This window comes from Piliocolobus tephrosceles, chromosome 10, assembly GCF_002776525.5.
Source record: "Piliocolobus tephrosceles isolate RC106 chromosome 10, ASM277652v3, whole genome shotgun sequence".
Taxonomy (NCBI): Eukaryota; Metazoa; Chordata; class Mammalia; order Primates; family Cercopithecidae; genus Piliocolobus; species Piliocolobus tephrosceles.
This window is the reverse complement of record NC_045443.1, coordinates 108,455,030-108,473,501: the sequence shown is the minus strand read 5'-3', so window position 1 is coordinate 108,473,501 and position 18,472 is coordinate 108,455,030. Positions and strand designations below refer to the sequence as shown.

The following is an 18,472-nucleotide window of genomic DNA, read 5'->3' as shown; positions in this document are numbered from 1 at the left end:
AAGGAAGGAAGGAAGGAAGGAAGGAAGGAAGGAAGGAAGGAAGGAAGGAAGGAAGGAGAAAGAAAAAAAGGAAAAAAGAAAGAAAGAAAATTTACATATCCACGATGGAGTACTATTCAGCCACCAAAAAAGAATGAGATCCTGTCATTTGCAACAACATGGATGGAACTGGAGGTCATTATGTTAAGTGAAATAAGCCAGGCACAGAAAGACAAACTTCACATGCTCTCACTTATTTGCAAGATGAAAAACTCAAAACAATGAACACATGGAGATAGAGAGTGGAAGGATGGTTATCAGAGGCTGGGAAGGGCAGTGGCAGGTGGGAGGGAGGTGGGGATGGTTAATGAATACAAAAACCAGAAAGAATGAATAAGACTGGGCACGATGGCTCATGCCTGTAATCCCAGCACTTTGGGAGGCCAAGGCAGGGGGATGACTTGAGTACAGGGTTCGAGCCCATCCTGGGCAACATGGCAAGACCCCATCTCTACAAAAAAATAAAAAATAAAAATAAATAAATAGATAAAAGAATGAGTAACATCTAGTATTTTATAGCACAACAGGGTGATTATAGTCAAAATAATTTAACTGTACATTTTAAAATAACTAAAAGAGTATAATTGAATTGTTTGTAACACAAAAGATAAATGCTTGAGGGGATGGATGTTCCGTTTTCCATGATTTGATTGTTGTGCACTGCATGCCTGTATCACAACATCTCATGTACCCCACAAAATACACACCTACTATGTACCCACAAATTTTTAAAAAAATTTTTTAAAAGAGTGTCTCACCCTGCCTAATTTGCACAATATGGTTTATCACATGGTTCACACTAGCATGTCACTTTGCTAATTTTGTTCTGTACCCTTTTACTGTAATAAATCACAGCCATATGTGTGACTATATACTGAGTCCTGGGAGTCCTCTAGCAAATCACTGAATGTGGCCAGGAGGATAGAATGGGTTTGGGGAACCTCCCAAACATAGAGTGTATTAAGAATCTGATGTTTGGCTGGGCACGGTGGCTCACGCCTGTAATCCCAGCACTTTAGGAGGCCAAGGCGGGTGGATCATGAGGTCAAGAGATCATGGACCATCCTGGCCAACATGGTGAAACCCCATCTCTACTAAAAATACAAAAATTAGCTGGGCATGGTGGTACGTGCCTGTAATCCCAGCTATTCGGGAGGCTGAGGCAGGAGAATCACTTGAACCAGGGAGTAAGAAGCTGCAGTGAGCTGAGATCATGCCACTGCATTCCAGCCTGGGCAACACAGTGAGACTCCACCTCAAAAAAAAAAAAAAATAGGAATCTGAGGTTTAATTCAAGGAGCAGTGGAAGCCATTCATTCCAAATTGCCTGTCCACTCTGAGCTTAGGGTCAATGCATAGAAATGTATGTGATTGTTAATAGATTTGCTACATGCCAGGCACTACTCTGAGCACTTTATTTCTTCCTTTCTAATCTGTGTGCCTTTTATTTCTTTTTCGTGCTTTATTGCATTGGCTAGGGCCTCCAGTACAGCACTGAATAGGCATGGTGACAGCACAAAGACATCCCTTCCTTGTTCCTGATCTTAGGAGAAAAACATTCCACTTCCCACTCCCACCATGAAGGATGAGGTTCGCTGTAGTTTTGGGTGTTTTCTTTTTGGTTTGCTTGAGACAGAGTCTTGCTCTGTTGCCCAGGCTGGAGTGCAGTGGCACAATTTTGACTGACTACAACCTCCACCTCTCGGGTTTGAGCAATCCTCCTGCCTCAGTCTCCCGAGTATCTGGGACTACAGTGTGCACCAACGCACCCGGCTAATTTTTGTAGTTTTAGTAGAGACAAGGTTTCACCATGTTAGCCAGGATGGACTTGATCTCCTGACCTCGTGGATCCTCCCACCTTGGCCTCCCAAAGTGCTGGGATTACAGGCTTGAGCCACCGTGCCCAGCTGAGAGTTTTCTTTTTTAAGATCATGAATGGATGTTGAATTTTATCAAATGCTTCTTCTGCATTTATCGAGTTGATAATATCATTTTTCTTAAATAACTATACATTTAATTAAGCCTCCCAACAGTCTTATGAGGTAGATACTGGGTTCACACCCATTTTTTTTTTTTTAAACTGAAGGCATTAAAAAAGACCCATTTTCATAGATCAAAAATCTGAAGCACAGTAAGATTCAGAAACCTGCCCTGGCCAGGTACAGTGGCTTATACTTGTAATCCCAGCACTTTGGGAGGCCAAGGAGGGCAGATCACTTGAGCAAAGGAGTTTGAGACCAGCCTGGGCAATGTGACAAGATCCTGTCTCTACAAAAAATACAAAAAATTAGCTGCGCATGGCAGCACATGCCTGTAGTCCCAGCTACTTGGGAGGCTGAGGTGGGAGGAATGCCTGAGCCCAAGAGGTTGAGACTGCAGTAAGCCTTGATTGCGCCACTGCACTCCAGCCTGGGCAACAGAGCAAGACTCTGTCTCAAAAGAAACAAAGCCAAAAACAAACCTGTTCAAGGCTCCAGAGCTATTAACCGTAGACCCAGGATTCGAACCCAGGAAGGCTGGCTTTAGTGCCCACACACTTCACCACCAAGCTCACTACTCCATAAGAGCAAGTCCTCATGCCTAGTCACAGAAAGTTCTGGAAATGTTTCCTAAGACTCTAACGGGCCCCAGCCTGACTCACCAAAATACTGCGGAAGGTTGATGTCGGTGACTTTCCCCGTCTCCCCTAACTGCACCAGGATCTTGGTGGCATCACAGTTAATCTTCTTGAACAGTTTCTCCACTGAGTTCTTGAGTAGATCCAAGGTCTTGCTGACCTCCCTGTACTTGCTCTCATACATATCTGCCTCCTCTGTGGTCTTCCTCAGTTTATCCTGGTGGCAGACCCCAATTCCCACCTGCTCAGGAAGACTTTCGGTGGGCAGGGTGTTTGGGACCCTCCGGGGTCAGGGTCTCCAAACTGCAGGTTTGCAAACCTCTGAGGGCGCATGAGATCAATTAAATGGGTTTCCATCAAATTTTGAAGAAACAAAATAAAATAGGATAGCAAAGAAAGGAAGAGAAAATGCTAGGGTACACTGAGGGTTATAAGGATAAATATTATTCCACGTAAGTTTTGCTTCACTTATGTGTGTGTGTCTACATGTCTACAGGATTACGAAATTTATTTTTTTTTTATTTTTGGGACAGAGTCTCACTTTTTTACCCAGGCCAGAGTGCAGAGGCATGATCTCAGCTCACTGCAACCTCTGCCTCCCAGGTTCAAGCAATTCTTATGCTTCAGCCTTCCAAGTAGCTGGGATTACAAGCAGGTGCCACCACGCCAACTTTTTTACTATTTTTTTTTTTTTATTAGAGACACAGGCTCGTCTCAAATTGCTGACCTCAAGTGATCTACCCATGTTAGCCTCCCAAAGTGCTGATATTACAGGCATGAGCCACCATGCCCAGCCTACAATATTTTTTAAAAGCTGTTGACTCTGTTTTTTTTGAGACAAGGTGTCGCTCTGTCACCTAGGCTCCAGGCTGGAGTACAGTGCCCCAATCTCAGCTCACTGCAGCCTCAGCTTCCTGGGCTCAAGCAATCTTCCCACCTTAGCCTCCAGAGTAGCTGGGACTACAGGCATATGCCACCATGCCCAGTTAATTTTTGTATTTTTTTAGAGATGGGGTTTCACCATGTTGCCCAGGCTGGTCTCAAAGTCTCAAACTCCTGGATTCCAGCAATCCTCCCACTTTGGCCTCCCAATGTGCTGGGATTACAGGCATGAGCTTCCTTGCCCAGCCAGTTCACTCGTTTTTTAAAAAATGGTGGTCCACCTGAGGCCAGAAGTTCAAGACCATCCTGGCCAACATAGCAAAACCCTGTCTCTACTAAAAATACAAAAATTAGCTGGGCATGGTGGCATGTGCCTGTAATTCCAGCTACTGGGGAGGAGGCAGGAGAATCGCTTGAATCCAGGAGGCGGAAGTTGCAGTGAGCCGAGATCATGCCACTGCACTCCAGTCTGGGCGACAGAGCGAGACTCTATCTCAAAAAAAAAGGTGGTCCACAGGAAGAAATACATTGCAGCCAACACATACAAACATACATATGTATGTTGTGTATGTAGATTTATTCATATTATCTAATCAAATGAATATAAAAGTTTCACAAATCAATTTTTTAAAAAAATACAGTTGGGGGTTTTGCTCTGTCACCCAGGCTGGAGTGCAGTGGTGTGATCACAGCTCGCTGCAGCCTTGAACTCCTGGACTCAGGCGATCCTCCTGCCTCAGCCTCTTGAGCAGATGGGACTACAAGCATGCAACACCACACCCAGTTAAGTTTTTGGGTTTTTTTGTTTTTTATTTTGTAGAGATGGGATTTTGATGGGATCCAGACTGGTCTTGAACTCCTGAGCTCAAGCAATCCTCCCACCTCAGTCTCCCAAAGTGCTGGGATTACAGGTGTGAGCCACCATGCCAGTTCAAATCAATATTCTTTTTAATTTTTATTTTTTAATAAAATTAGACAAGGTCTCACTATGCTTCCCAAGCTGGTCTCAAACTCCTGGGCTCAAATGATCCTCCTGCCTCAGCCTCCCAAAGTTCTAGGATTAACAGATGTGAACCACCGCACCCAGCCTCAAATCAATATTTTTATTATGTGTTCTAATATTTTCTCTTCTGTTCTATCTCACTATTTAAAAATGTTGGTTACCATCCAATAAACTGATTTTACCATTCACAGTTTAAAACACATTGCCCTAGCCCAGTGGTTCTTTAAGTGTGGTCCCAGGACAAGCAGCATCAGCTTCACCTGAGAACTTATTAGAAATGCATATTCTTGGGCCCCACCTCAGTCTTAATCAAAGGCCCTGGGGGTGGACCAGGCCACCTGGGTTTTACCAAGCCTCCCGGTGATCCTGGTTCACAGTAAAGTCTGAGAACCTCTGCCAGCCCGTTGGATCTCAACCTTGGCTTCACACTGGTATCACTTGGAAACTTTAAAACTGCTTGCTGCCCAACCCCACCCTCAGCAATTCAGTCTTAATTGGCCTGAGGTACAGCCTGGGCATCTGGGAGTTCTCATTAAAGCCTCCCAGGTGATTGTGACGCACGGTTGAACTGAGGATCACTGTTCTAGGGTATTTCCTTCACTGATTCCTGCCTCTCCCTCAGAGATCTCAGCTTGCAAAGGTGAACTGGACCCTGGATGAACCAGCTCCATTCCCGCAGGTGAACTCTGCACGCACCATCCTGGATAATGATCCCACAGGGTCGGCCCTATTCACACCCCCATTTTGCAGGTGAGAAAACTGAGGCTCCGAGGCACACAGTCAGGAGAAGGAAGCCAGGAATTGAACTCGGCAGCACATCAGATGGCTTCCTCCGTCCAGCTACTAGAATGTTTAGTTCCCAGGGCTGCACATTTCCCATATGACAACAAGAGTGGCCCTCTCTAAAGGTGCATTAGGCCGGGCATGGTGGCTTACGCCTGTAATCCCAGCACACTGGGAGGCTGAGGTGGGAAAGTCACTTGGCCTGGGAGGTCGAGGCTGCAGTGAGCTGTGATTGCACCACTGCACTCCAGCCTGGGTGACAGACCAAGACCCTGTCTCAAAAAATAAATGAATTATAATAAAAATGCATTTAAAAAATCACATTTAAAAAAAAAATCACAGGATTCATTTTTTAAAAGTCAATGTTAAGCTTGATGTGTTGGTGATAATATGTGTCTAGCTCCTAAAATATTCCAGGTACCTTACACACATCATCTGAACTCAGCCTCATAATCGGCCTAGTTTTCAGATGAGGAATGTTGAGGTCAGAGAAGAAAAGTGAACTCATGTTTAGCTTCCCTGTACCAAGCTCATCCAAAGGCTTGACCTTGAGCTCAACTCTACTTGGGCAATGATTTAGTAACAAAGTAAGGGTGACTTACCAGTTTTTCTGGCTCACATAACAACAACAATAATAATAGCTACAATGTACAACTGTCTGCATTGCAGTGTGTCAAATGTACAATGTGTGATGTTATTCAACCTTCACAGCCCTAAGAAGTAGGTATGATTATTATCCCTATTTTACAGATGAGGAAACTGAGGCTCAGAGAGGTTGAGTCACTACCCCAAAGTCACACAGCTAGGAAGTGACTTTTCTGCAAGTCATAGCCAGGTTCCCAGAGCTTGGTTGCTTAATTACTATGCAAAACCCTCCCATGATGGATGTGGTCCCACCATTTCTCCCAAAGGGGAAAGCGAAGATGAAATAAAGAGTTTCAAGAATAGAGCAGGTGGAAGTGATCCTTAGCAGGGGGTAGGAAACATCTGTGAGTCCGTTGCTATCAAGACTAATTCCGGCTAGGCACAATGGCTCACGCCTATAATCCCAGCACTTTGGGAGGCCAAAGCAGGCGGATCACCTAAGGTCAGGAGCTGGAGACTAGCCTTGCCAACATGGTAAAAACCCATCTCTACTAAAAATACAAAAAATTAACCGGGTATGGTAGCATGTACCTGTAATCCCAGCTACTCGGGAGGCTGAGGCAGGAGAATCGCTTGAACCTGGGAGGTGGAGGTTGCAGTGAGCCGAGATCGTGCTACTGCACTCCAGCCTGGGCGACAGAGTGAGACCTCGTCTCAAAATAGATAGGTAGATAGGTAGGTAGGTAGATAGATAAAACAATAAATTAAAAATTAAAGTTATCTCGGTATGGTGGTGTGCACCTATAATCCCAGCTACTCGGGGGCTGAGACAGGAGAATCGCTTGAACCCGGGAGGTGGACGTTGCAGTGAGCCGAGATCACGCCACTGCACTCCAACCTGGACAACAGAGTAAGACTCCGTCTAAAAAATAAAAATATAGAAGACCAATTATCCTGCTTAGAGTATCTGCATTTGAAAAGAAGCCCCTCAAAGTCATGCTAAAGCCAAAGCAACAAAAAGCTAGCAGAGGGGCTTGAGGCAGAGGCCAGTGAGATGTTTGGGGTTGCCTGATCAACCTCTTCCAAACCCCAAGATGTGAGGGGCACCAGTCTCAACCCCAACAAAAGTCTGGATTCTGGGTGGCTCCGAGTGAAGGACGTTGGCCCCCAGGCATCTGCCCAGCTTGGGGAGGGTCTCTGTGGATCTGGACCGTGCCTGGAACCCTGTTATTTCCCATACCCAGATACCCGGGAGATGCCGCTCTGAGCACCTCAATGGGCAGCATGTGCTTTGCTGCCATCCAGTGGCCTAGAGGAGAATAACACCCTAGTGGCCATCCCTGTCTCCCAGGTGCGTGTCAGACAGAATAAAAGCAGAAAATAGCCGCAAAGAAGGAAAGAGAAATGACTCCGGAGGGCAGTTCTCAGGTCTTTGTCAGATATATGCTATCCACTCTCTCCTTATACCTCAGTAACAAAACTCTGATTGTATTTGTGGCAATGTGACCAACTAAAAGTTACATTTCCAAACCTCTCTTGCAATAGGGGTGGCCAATGAAGTGTAAATACAGAAAAATACAGAAGTCATTGACTGAGACTTCTGGGAAAGCACTTTTAAGCTGGCTGACTCTGCTAGTGAGGACTTTTTTTTTTTTTTCGCAGCTTCCACTTTCTTCCTATCTGGAATGTATATGCAATGGCTGGATCTGTGCAAGCTACGATGCAACCATGAGGTGCCCTTGGTATGTAAGTCACACACTAAGGATGGCAAAACAGAAAGACAGATGGAGCCCAGGTCACTGATGACATCATAAAGGTGCCAAACCAGCCCTGAAGTGCCTATTTCCAGACTTTTTTTTTTTTTTTTTTTTGAAACAGGGTCTCACTCTGTCACCCAGACTGGAGTGCAGTGACATGATCTTGGCTCACTGCAACCTCCACCTCCCAGGCTTAAGCAATTCTCCTGCCTCAGACTCCTGAGTAGCTGGGATTACAGGTGTATGCCACTACCATCCGGCTAATTTTTATATTATTAGTAGAGACGGGGTTTCACCAGGGTGGCAGACTTACTTCTTAAAGTAAATAAACTTGTGTCTGCTTAAGCCACTATTATTTGGAGTCCCTATTATTAGCAGCTGAATAAAACTCAAAGCTTATACAATATCCCAGCTCCTTGATGTTGGTCAAGTGACTTAACTTCTGTGAACCTTAGCCTCTGCATCTGTAAAACGGTGAGATCAACAGCACCTGCCATCAGGAGTCAATGAAAGTGCAGGCCAAGCTCTGAGCCCGGCGCCTGGTACATGGTAATTACTCCAGAAATGTGTGTATTTGCTATTACTGATTGAGAACAGGGCACAGGCAGGACAAGGGGAAGAAAGAAGGAAAGAGGCAGAGATCCATGTGGAAGGAGCCCACTGGGGATGAAATTGTAGGCCCAAGAGCCGGGGCTGGACTCCCTGAAATGGGGAAGCCTTTAGATTGGATGAAGGGACAGAATTCGACAATGACATTGTAGCAGAGGCTGCCCGGGACAAAACATCAGGACACGTCTGGATATGATCCAGGCCAGCCTCGAGTCACAGGGCAGACCTCTTATTGCTCCTGAGAATCAGCAGACCGACGCCCAACGGACAGACAGACAGAAGCTCCCGTCGGACACAGAGACAGACAACAGAAGCTCCCGCATCCCTCCCTCCCGATCCTGGTCTCACCTCCAGCTGTCTCAGGGCAGAGCGACTGTCATCGTGGGACAATTGCTGCTGGGATCGCAAGAGAATGATCTCGTCCTGCTTGGGAGAGAACAAGACCATGAGGAAAAGCGGGCTTGTCCCTCCCCACTGCTCCCAAAAATAAGCGTGCTCCTCAAAGAGTCGATGAGGATTTCAATGATCCATTTCAAAGAGCCCCGAACTCCTGGGCCCCTCTTATACCCATGGGATTTTTTTTTTCTTCTGATGTTTCTTAAGTAAAAGGAGGGTGAGAGCATGAAAGGGGGTAGGAGGGGTGAGTCAGCCTTTCTTTTTTTTGAGATGAAGTCTTGATGCCATGCCCAGGCTGGGGTGCAATGGTGCAATCGTGGCTCACTGCAACCTGCTCCATCTCCCAGGTTCAAGCGATTCTCCTGCCCCAGCCTCCTAAGTAGCTGGGACTACAGGCACGCACCACCATGCCCAGCTTTTTGTATTTTTACTAGAGACGGGGCTTCACCATATTGGCCAGGCTGGTCTTGAATTCCTGCCCTCAGGCGATCCGCCCACCTCGGCCTCTTCTGGAATATTCTAGAACAACGCAGTCAATAGACTTTTCTGTTCTGATGGTAATGTCCTATCCACCCTAATACTGTAGTCACTAGCCACATGGTGCTGAGCACGTGAAATATGACTGGCACCACTAGGAACTAATTTTTTTTTCTTTTTGTAGAGATGGGGTCTCACTATGTTGCCTGGGCTGGTCTCAAACTCCTACACTCAAGAAATCCTCCTGCCTCAGCCTCCCAAAGTGCTGGGATTACAGGCATGAGCCACCGTGCCCAACCTCTGATGAACTAATTTTTAGATATTATTTAATTTCAGTTAATGTAACTTAAAAAGCCACACGTGGCTGGCAGCTGTGGTGTTGAACAGCGCGGCTGTGGAGCGGGAGTCCTCAAACCTGAGCATACTCTCAGGCCCTCCAGAGTCACCTGAAAGCTTGTGAAAATGCGGAATGTCAGGTCCCAAGCCCAGGGCTTCTGATTCTGTCGGTCAGGGTGGGGCCTAAGAATGTGCATTTCTGACAAGTTCTCCGGTGATGCTGCCACTGCTGTCCCAGGGACCAGCTTTGAGAACCACTGGGCTTAAACCATGTGCCCTGATAGAAAAAGGCACACACCTTTCGACTGAGCAGTCTCATGCCTAGGAGTCTGTCCCATGGAAACAACAGAACAGGTTGGCAAAGGTGGACCCTCAGGGCTGTCTGTTGTATTCTTGTTTAGTGGCCCCCAGTTGGGGACAATCCACATGTCTACTGATAGGGGGTCAGTTAATGATGGCACATTCATAAAACAGGGGAGGTCTTAAGTTAAAATATGGCTCAAATGCAGATTCCTGGCCCATCCACAGAGAAGCTAGGTCTGTAGGTATGGGAGGGGGAGGGGTTCTGGGGAACGTGCTTTTCTTTTTATTTTATTTTATTTTTTTTTAGAAAGGGTCTCTCTCTGCCTCCCAGGCTGGAGTACTGTGGCGTAATCACGGCTCACTGAAGCCTTGACCGCGATCCTCCCATCCCATCTCAGCCTCTCAAGCAGTTGAGACCACAGGCACATGCCTAATTTTTTAAAAAATGTTCTGTAGACATGGAGGCTCACTATGTTACCCAGGTTGGTCTTGAACTCCTGTGCTCAAGCAGTCTTCCTGCCTCAGCCTCCCAGCGTGCTGGGATTACAGGTGTGAGCCATTGTGCCTGGCCAGGAGTGCATTTTTCTGTTTTTTGGTTTGTTTATTTGTTTGTTTGTTTGTTTTAAGACAAGCTCTCGCTCTTTTGCCCAGGCTGGAGTGCAGTGGTGTGATCTCAGCTTAGTGCAACCTCTGCCTCTCCGGTTCAAGCGATCCTCCTATCTCAGCCTCCTGAGTAGCTGGGACTGCAGGCACAAGCCACCACACCCAGCCTGGAATGTGAATTTTAAAGAAGCATCTTGTGATTCCGTGCTACAGAGCATCTAGGGTCTCCAGAAGCCATTTAAAAAACCACAGTGGACTGGGCATGGTGGCTCACGCCTGTTAATCTCAGTGCTTTGAGAGGCCAAGGCGGGCAGATCTCTTGAGCCCAGGAGTTTGAGACCTGCCTGGGAAATATGGTGATATCCCATCTCTACAAAAAAATACAAAAATTAGCCAGGTGTAGTGGTGCACACCCGTAGTCCCCAGCTACTCGGAAGGCTGAGGTAGGAGAATCCCTTGAACCCAGGAGGCGGAGGCTGCAACGAGCCGAGATCCCGCCACTGCACTCCAGCCAGGCAACAGAGCAAGACCCTGTCTCAAAAAAAAAAAAAAAAAAAAGAGAAAAAAAATAGAAGATGTTGGGAGGTATCTATGGTAAATCATTGGGAAACAAAAGGTTTACAAAACAGCATGAACTAGTATGATCTAGTACTAAAAATAGGCTTGTAAATGGGCCTGTGTGTGTGTCTGTGTGCACATGTGTAACCACAGACTGCCTTCGTAAAGCAGTGTCGACAAAATGTTAATTATCTCCAGGTAATGATATCTTGGTGACTTTTAATTTTTCTTTGTTTTTCTGAATTGCCTACACTTTCCCACAGGTGTATAATAATATATTTATACAATTTGGAAAATTCTGCAAAGAACAAATACAAACCCAAATCAGGAAGAATGCCATCTCCTAACATAGCATTGCTTCATGTTTTTGGTAAGAGCTCTTTCTTGCTTTTTTCCCACCTGTAAAGATTAGAAGGCTCATCTCCTTTAATTTTTAAATTTTTATTAATTTGTTTTTGAGACAGGGTCTTGCTTTGTTGCCCAGGCTGGAGTGAAGTGATACAATCTTGGCTCACTACAGTCTCGACCTCCCAGCCTCAAGCAATCCTCCCACTTCAGCCTCCTGTAGTAGCTGGGACTACAGTCACATACCATCACACCCAGCTCATTTCTTTTTGTGTTTTGTATTTCTTGTAGAGATGGGGTTTCGCCATGTTGCCCAGGCTGGTCTCAAACTCCTGGGCTCAAGTGATCTGCCCATCTCAGCCTCCTAAAGTCCTGGAAATTTTTAATTTTTAAAAAAGCAAGAAAGAACTCTACCAAAAAGATGAAACAATGCTATGTCCATGTGATAGAATTATTCCTGATTTGGGAGTTGTATTTATACTTTTTAGTATTTTCCAAATTGTGAAAAAAAATTCTAATCAGAAAAAAAATATTATTTTGGAAAAAAAATAGGAAGTGAGTCTTCCCATCTTCACAGGGCAGGGGTGGGGTGGCGGAGCTCTACCAGGTGATGGGATTCACATTGAGACTTTTTAGTAGTTTGCAAATTGCATCAGTAACCTGAGTCGGTGGCACCACTCCCCTGCTTGGAGATCTCCCATGGCCCCTGCTTCTCAGAGAAATGGCCAAAACCTCTTCCGGAAATGTGCCCAGCAGCCCTCACCTCCCAGATTCATCCCCTCTCCCTCCCATATCTCTCTCTGCGTGCCAGACACCCTGGCCTGCTTGCAAGCTGCGTCAGAGCCTTTGCGTGTGCTGTTTCCTCTGCCTGGAGCATTCTTCCCCAGAGATCTGGACAGCTCAACCCCTCACCTGTAAGTTCACCCAGATCTTAACTTCCCAACTGCCCGGGGCCCACAACCGGCTCCAAAACCCATTTTACGCTGCGCTACTTCATCTTGTTACCCACACTGCATCTCCCTTTCTAACTTACTCTATAATTTGCGTCTTAGTGTTGGGCTTGTTGTTTATTTTCTGTTTCTCCCTGCCAAAACAGCAGTTCTGTGAGGGCTAAACTTTTTGTCATCCTGTTCACTGTCACATTATCAGGGTCTAGAGCAGTGCCTGGAACGCAGTACGTGCTCAATAAATACTTGCTGGATGAACGAATAATCAAAAGGACATTTGCTTCAATCAGATACACAACTTGACATGGTAATAACTATATAAAGTTTTACATTTTAAAAGCACAACCATTGACACCAGCCTAGGCAACACACTGAAACCTCATCTCTACAAAAAATACAAAAATTAGCTGGGTGTGGTGGTGTACGCCTGTAGTCCCAGCCACTCTGGAGGCTTAGATGGGAGGATCACCTGAGCTGGGGAGATTGAGGCTGGAATGAGCCAAGATAAAGCCACTATACTCCAGCCTGGGTGACAGTGTGAGATCCTGCAAAAAAAGAAAGAAAAAGAGATAAAGAGGAAGAAAAAGGAAGGAAAGAAGGAAGGCAGGCAGGCAGGCAGGCAGGGAGGGCCCAAAAAAAAATGCTGGAAGTTAGAAGAAAATATTTCAGAATGTCACCAGTGATTGTCTCAGGTAATGGGATAGTGGGTGGTTTAAAATTCCTTCCATCTTTAGTTGCTTTCCAGATTTTCTACAGTGAGCATATCTTTGTCCTATAACATTTTTTGCAAAATTAAGTCTTACCATTGGAAATCAGTGCTCTCTGGACTTATTCAACAGGCATTTGCAGCTCTATTTGAGCCCAAAAAGGCACAGTTCTGTAACCTTAACAAACAGCTTGGAAACTATCGTTCTGGTCCAAACATCACTCTACAGATGGGGAAACCGAGGCCCAGAGAGGGCAGCACTTACCCATCTTAGACACATTTGTCATGACCCTAAGGAAGAGGGTCCCCTTATGAGGAGTGGGGAAAATCAAGGCCAAGTCGGCTCAGGAATATTTTCTATCCGGTCAGGATATCCAGCCGGGGTCCTCACACTACTCTGCTAGGGCTTGTCCTCAATGTCCCACTGGGACCCAAGAATTCAGGGTCTTGCCCACTTCCAGGCGGGCCCGCAAAGACCTTCCCTGCGATACCACAAATGGCCGCCAGAGGGCAGTGGTGACACGTCTGAACCTCAGCAACTCAAAGGCCCGCTAACCTCTGCGGGCCCCGGAGCACTTCGGCCCCACCAGTCTCTGTGAGCTAGGAGGAAGCCAATGGCTCCGTTTGTAGGAACTCGGATTCCCGCGGGAATGTGGGCGGGAGGAGTCAGATCTGATTTTCCAAGAGAAACCAGAAATTCAGAGTTTCATGTGGAATATCCTGGTTTTTAAATCACTGCCACTAAGAATTTAACAACTTGGGGAGGTGGGAAACCAAACGAAACTAAAACAGAAGGCTGGGGCCGGGCGTGGTGGCTCACGCCTATAATCCCAGCACTTCGGGAGGCCGAGGCGGGCGGATCACGAGGTCAAGAGATTGAGACCATCCTGGCCAACATGGTGAAACTCCGTCTCTACCAAAAATACAAAAATTAGCTGGGCATGGGGGCGCTCGCCTGTAGTCCCAGCTACTCTGGAGGCTGGTTTATGAGACTCTACCCCCAGCCCTCTAGGGAGGGGTGCAGTCAGATGTTAGAATCCCTAATTGTGTGTGTTTTTGTTTGTTTGAGACAGAGTCTTGCTGTCTCCCAGGCTGGAGTGCAGCGGCTCACTGCAAGCTCCGTCTTCCGGGTTCACGCCATTCTCCTGCCTCAGCCTCCCGAGTAGCTGGGACTACAGGCGCCCGCCAGCACACCCGGCTAATTTTTTGTATTTTCAGTAGAGACAGGGTTTCATGGGTTAGCCAGGATGGTCTCGATCTCCTGACCTCGTGATCCACCCACCTCGGCCTCCCAAAGTTCTGGGATTACAGGCGTGAGCCACCGCACCCGGCCTCCTAATTGTTTTTAATTAAAAAAAAAAAAAAAAATTTTTTAACCTGATCCCCTAGTTTGAGCAAAGATGCCACAAGAAGGCAAAAAGGTAGGGTCCCAGCCTCCTCGCATGGCCCATCCCACCCCCACTCCTCCGTCCAGGTCTGCTCCATTTCCTATGTTTTATATACCAGTGTTTCTTCAAAACATGGAATTAAACAAAAGCGTTCTGTATGGCCGGGCGTGGTGGCTCACCACTGTAATCCCAACACTTTGGGAGGCTGAGGCACGCAGATAACCTGAGTTCAGGCATTCGAGACCATCCTGGCCAACATGGTGAAACCTTTTCTCTACTAAAAATACAAAAAGTAGCCAGGCGTGATGGCTCATGCCTGTAGTCCCAGCTACTCAGGAGCCTGAGCAGGAGAATCGCTTGAACCCGGGAGGTGGAGGTTGCAGTGAGCCGAGATCGTGCCACTGTACTCCAGCCTGGCTGACAGAGCAAGACTCTGTCTCAAAACACACACACACACACACACACACACACACACACACACAAACAGAAAAGAAAGAAAAAGAAAAAAAACTTTTGTAGCTTTTTAAATAAAAGTTTGAAACTCTTTTTTAAAAAAAGAGTTTGGACTTGGAGGACTCCTCTAGTTCAAGTGTGTGTGCCATTCTACAGATAGAGAGACTGAGTCCCAGAGCGCCCGCTCTTGTCCTTATGCGGGAGATACTGTGCAGCTGCAGGAGGAAAGGAGAGAGCAGCCTCAAGGTGAATGGGAGGTCTAGGTCATTTCTGGGGAAGAACCATTTCCTGTGCCTGTCCTGGACCCTCGTCCAGGAAGACCTCCTTCCAGGAAGGGGACAGAGAGTGGCATGAGGGTCCTTCAAGTCTGTCTTCGCCACCCCCAGATGCACCTCCCACCCTGCACCTCCCCATGCCCTGCCTGGGACCTGCGGGGCTTGTACCTATGGGCTCCCTTGTGCTTGGCTGCTGGGCAGCCCAGCCAGTGGGAGGCACAGGTGGAAGATAAAGGTGGGAGGAGAGGGAGGTTGGGGTATTTGCCACCCCCTGGGTCCATCCCTAGTTTGGCTGCACCAGTCCAGGAAGGGCATAGCAGGCAGCCGTCTCCTCATTCCTGCCTCCCCTGACCCATTTTGGAGCTCTGGCTCTTCCCACGTGCTGCCTTCTTAATTTCCTCAGACGTCTGGAAACAGCCCCTTTTTAAAAACTCTCCTCAATTTACCCATTTTATTTTGGGGTTTTGGTGGTTTTTTGGGGCGGGTTTTTTGTTTTTGTTTTTGTTTTTTGAGATGGAGTCTCGCTCTATCGCCCAGGCTGGAGTGCAGTGGTGCCATCTCGGCTCACTGCCACCTCTGCCTCCCAGGTTCAAAGGATTCTCCTGCCTCAGCCTCCCGAGTAGTGGGATTGCAGGTGCCCGCCACCATGCCCAGCTCATTTTTTGTATTTTTAGTAAAGACAGGATTTCACTATGTTGCCTAGGCTGGTCTTGAACTCCTGACCTCAGGTGATCCTCCTGCCTCAGCCTCCCAAAGTGCTGGGATTACAGGTGTGAGCCACCGTGCCTGGCCAATTTACCCATGTTGGCTGTGCTGTTTCCTGTGACAACCCTAGCTGATAAAGTCACCTTCACTCCATTTTTTGCGGCCACATGGACTGTTATCTATAATAGTTTTCTGTAAACCAAGCCATTCTATTTATTATGTTTATTATTCTTTGTTTACTGTTATTACTTACTACCTTAAGTAAATATCCATTAAATCACAAGTTTGCTCTGGAAGCTCTATTATTCCTTTAAAAATTAATTCATCACTAGTAAATGAAAATATTTTCACCCAAATTCTAGCTGCAATCTATTTGCACATGGCCAGCGTGCATACCCCACATGTGGGAAACATGATAGATTACAAAGGAAAGCAGCTCCCCTCATCACATAAGCAGAGGACAGGGCCCTCAGAAGAAGGAGTAATGAATTCCCAGAGGAGGCAACATTTGTGCAGGGTCAGGACTAATGCGCAGGATTTCATCAGAAGAGAAAAGGAGGGGAGAGAGATGGAACAGCACGGGGAAGACACTGGCGGAGGGAAATGCATGGGATAGCTGGGGCTGGCAGCAGCACAGGGTGTCTTAGAGGTCATAATAGGACCTGTGTCTGCAAAGGCAGGTAGGAGCCAAATTTTGAAGGGGCTGGAATGTGACACTAAGGGGTTTAGACTCTATTCCATGCAGATAGTTCCAAAGGATGTTTATTTATATACTGGCATGTAAATAGCCCAGGAAGCCAGTGACATTTGGGAAATTATGGGTTCAACAAAGGTAGGCAGGTTTCTTTACTGCAGGACTTGTCAGGGCCTTTACTATGCTCATGTGCATCAAGTCTCGCCAAGATAAGAATGAGTTATCTCTCCTCGAAACTGTTAATTAACAAGGGTCAGGTAAGGGGCCAAATAAGAAATACTTTCAGCTTTGCAGGTCCCTCTTGCATATTTCTCTCTCTCTCTCTCTTTTTTTTTCTTCTTACAATCCTTTAAAAATGTAAAAATCCTTCTTGGCTCATGGGCTGCACAGAAACAGCCATGGACTGTAGTTTACTGAATGCTGCTTAATAAAACATGCCATGGATTATAAAGTCACTATTGGGTTGGGGGACATGAATACATTAAATGTATGTATCCATTGTTACAGGCCAGGCATGGTGGCTCACATCTATAATCCCAGCACTTTGGGAGGCTGAGGCGGGCACATCACTTGAGGCCAGGAGTTTGAGACCAGCCTGGCCAACATGATGAAACCCCGTTTCTACTAAAAATACAAAAAAAAGAGGGCATTGTGGTGGACACCTTCAGTCCAGCTACTTCAGAGGCTCAGGCGGGAGACTCTCTTGAACCCGGGAGGTGGAGGTTGCAGTGAACCAAGATCATGCCACTGCATTCCAGCCTGGATGACAGAGCAAGACTCCATCTCAAAAAAATAAATAAATAAATACAAATAAAAAGTAAGGGGACAGTGGGTGCAATGGTTCACATTTGTAATCTCAGTACTTTGGGAGTCCAAGGTGGGAGGCTCGCTTGAGGTCAGGAGTTCGAGACCAGCCTGGGCAACATGGCAAAATCCCAACTCTACGAAAAATGCAAAAATTAGCCAGGCATGGTGGTGCACACCTGTAGTCCAGACTACTCAGGAGGCTGAGATGCAAGGATCATTTGAGCCCGGGAGGTCGAGGCTGCAGTGAGCCAACATCGCACCACTGTACTCCAGCCTGGGTAACAGAGTAAGACCCTGTCTCAAAAATAAAATGTAGGGGGAATAGAGGGGTGTTGACCAAACTGCTTTCTATAGTGCCTCTCACAGAGCCTTCCCGGGAGACTGCTCTGGAAAGGCTGCTGTGGACACAGGGGCCCCAGGGCCTAGGAAAGCAGAGCCACCCTGACCTGGATTCGTTGGGTCCTCTTGTGCATCATCTCCATGTCGTTGTTGAGCTCCGTGACATACGTGAACCGAGCAAAATTCTTCTCCTCCTTGGCCAGAAAATCTTCAACGAGCTGGTTTAGGTTCCCACTCTCAGCCAGCTTCAGCAGCCGGAGGTGGGCCACCTCGTAGCTCTCAAAACTCTCTGCCTTGCTCTTCTTGACATGTTTCTTTGCCTTGAGAGCTAGGAAAGGAAAAATCAGCCACTGTGACACTCAAAAGGAAGCGCCTCAGATCCATGCCAGGCAGACAGTAACGCGATCAATATTATCATTATGGCCAGGCATGGTGACTCACGCCTGTAATCCCAACACTTTGGGAGGCCAAGGCAGGCGGATTACCTGAGGTCAGGAGTTCGAGACCAGCCTGGCCAACATGGTGAAACCCCGTCTCTACTAAAAATACAAAAATTAGCCAGGTATGGTGGCATGTGCCTGCAATCCCAGCTACATGGGAGGTTAAGCCGGGAGAATTGCTTGAACCCGGGAGGCAGAGGTTGCAGTGAGCCGAGTCTGTGCCACTGCACTCCAGCCTGGGTGACAGAGCAAGACTCCATCTTAAAAAAATAAATAAATAAAAATAAAAAAATATATATACACACACACATATATATACATATATGTGTGTATGTGTATGTATATTTATATATACATAGTAGTAGTACTAGTAATAGCAGTAGTAGTAGTAGTAGTAGTAGTAGTAGTAGTAGTAGTAGTAGTAG

The 18,472-nt window shown here is 46.7% G+C and overlaps 1 protein-coding gene across 3 annotated transcripts in view; it reads right to left on the bottom strand.

Moving 5' to 3' along the window:
* CCDC63 (coiled-coil domain containing 63) overlaps positions 1-18,472 on the bottom strand; it is a 52,971-nt gene that overhangs the window by 6,264 nt on the left and 28,235 nt on the right. For all 3 annotated transcript variants that reach the window (XM_023203344.2, XM_023203352.2, XM_023203348.3), the window contains 3 exons: positions 17,715-17,935; positions 8,624-8,698; positions 2,681-2,873 (listed from right to left, as the gene is read on the bottom strand). In XM_023203344.2, coding sequence (XP_023059112.1) covers positions 2,681-2,873; positions 8,624-8,698; positions 17,715-17,935 — 489 coding nt within the window. The remainder of the gene's footprint in view (positions 1-2,680; positions 2,874-8,623; positions 8,699-17,714; positions 17,936-18,472) is intronic.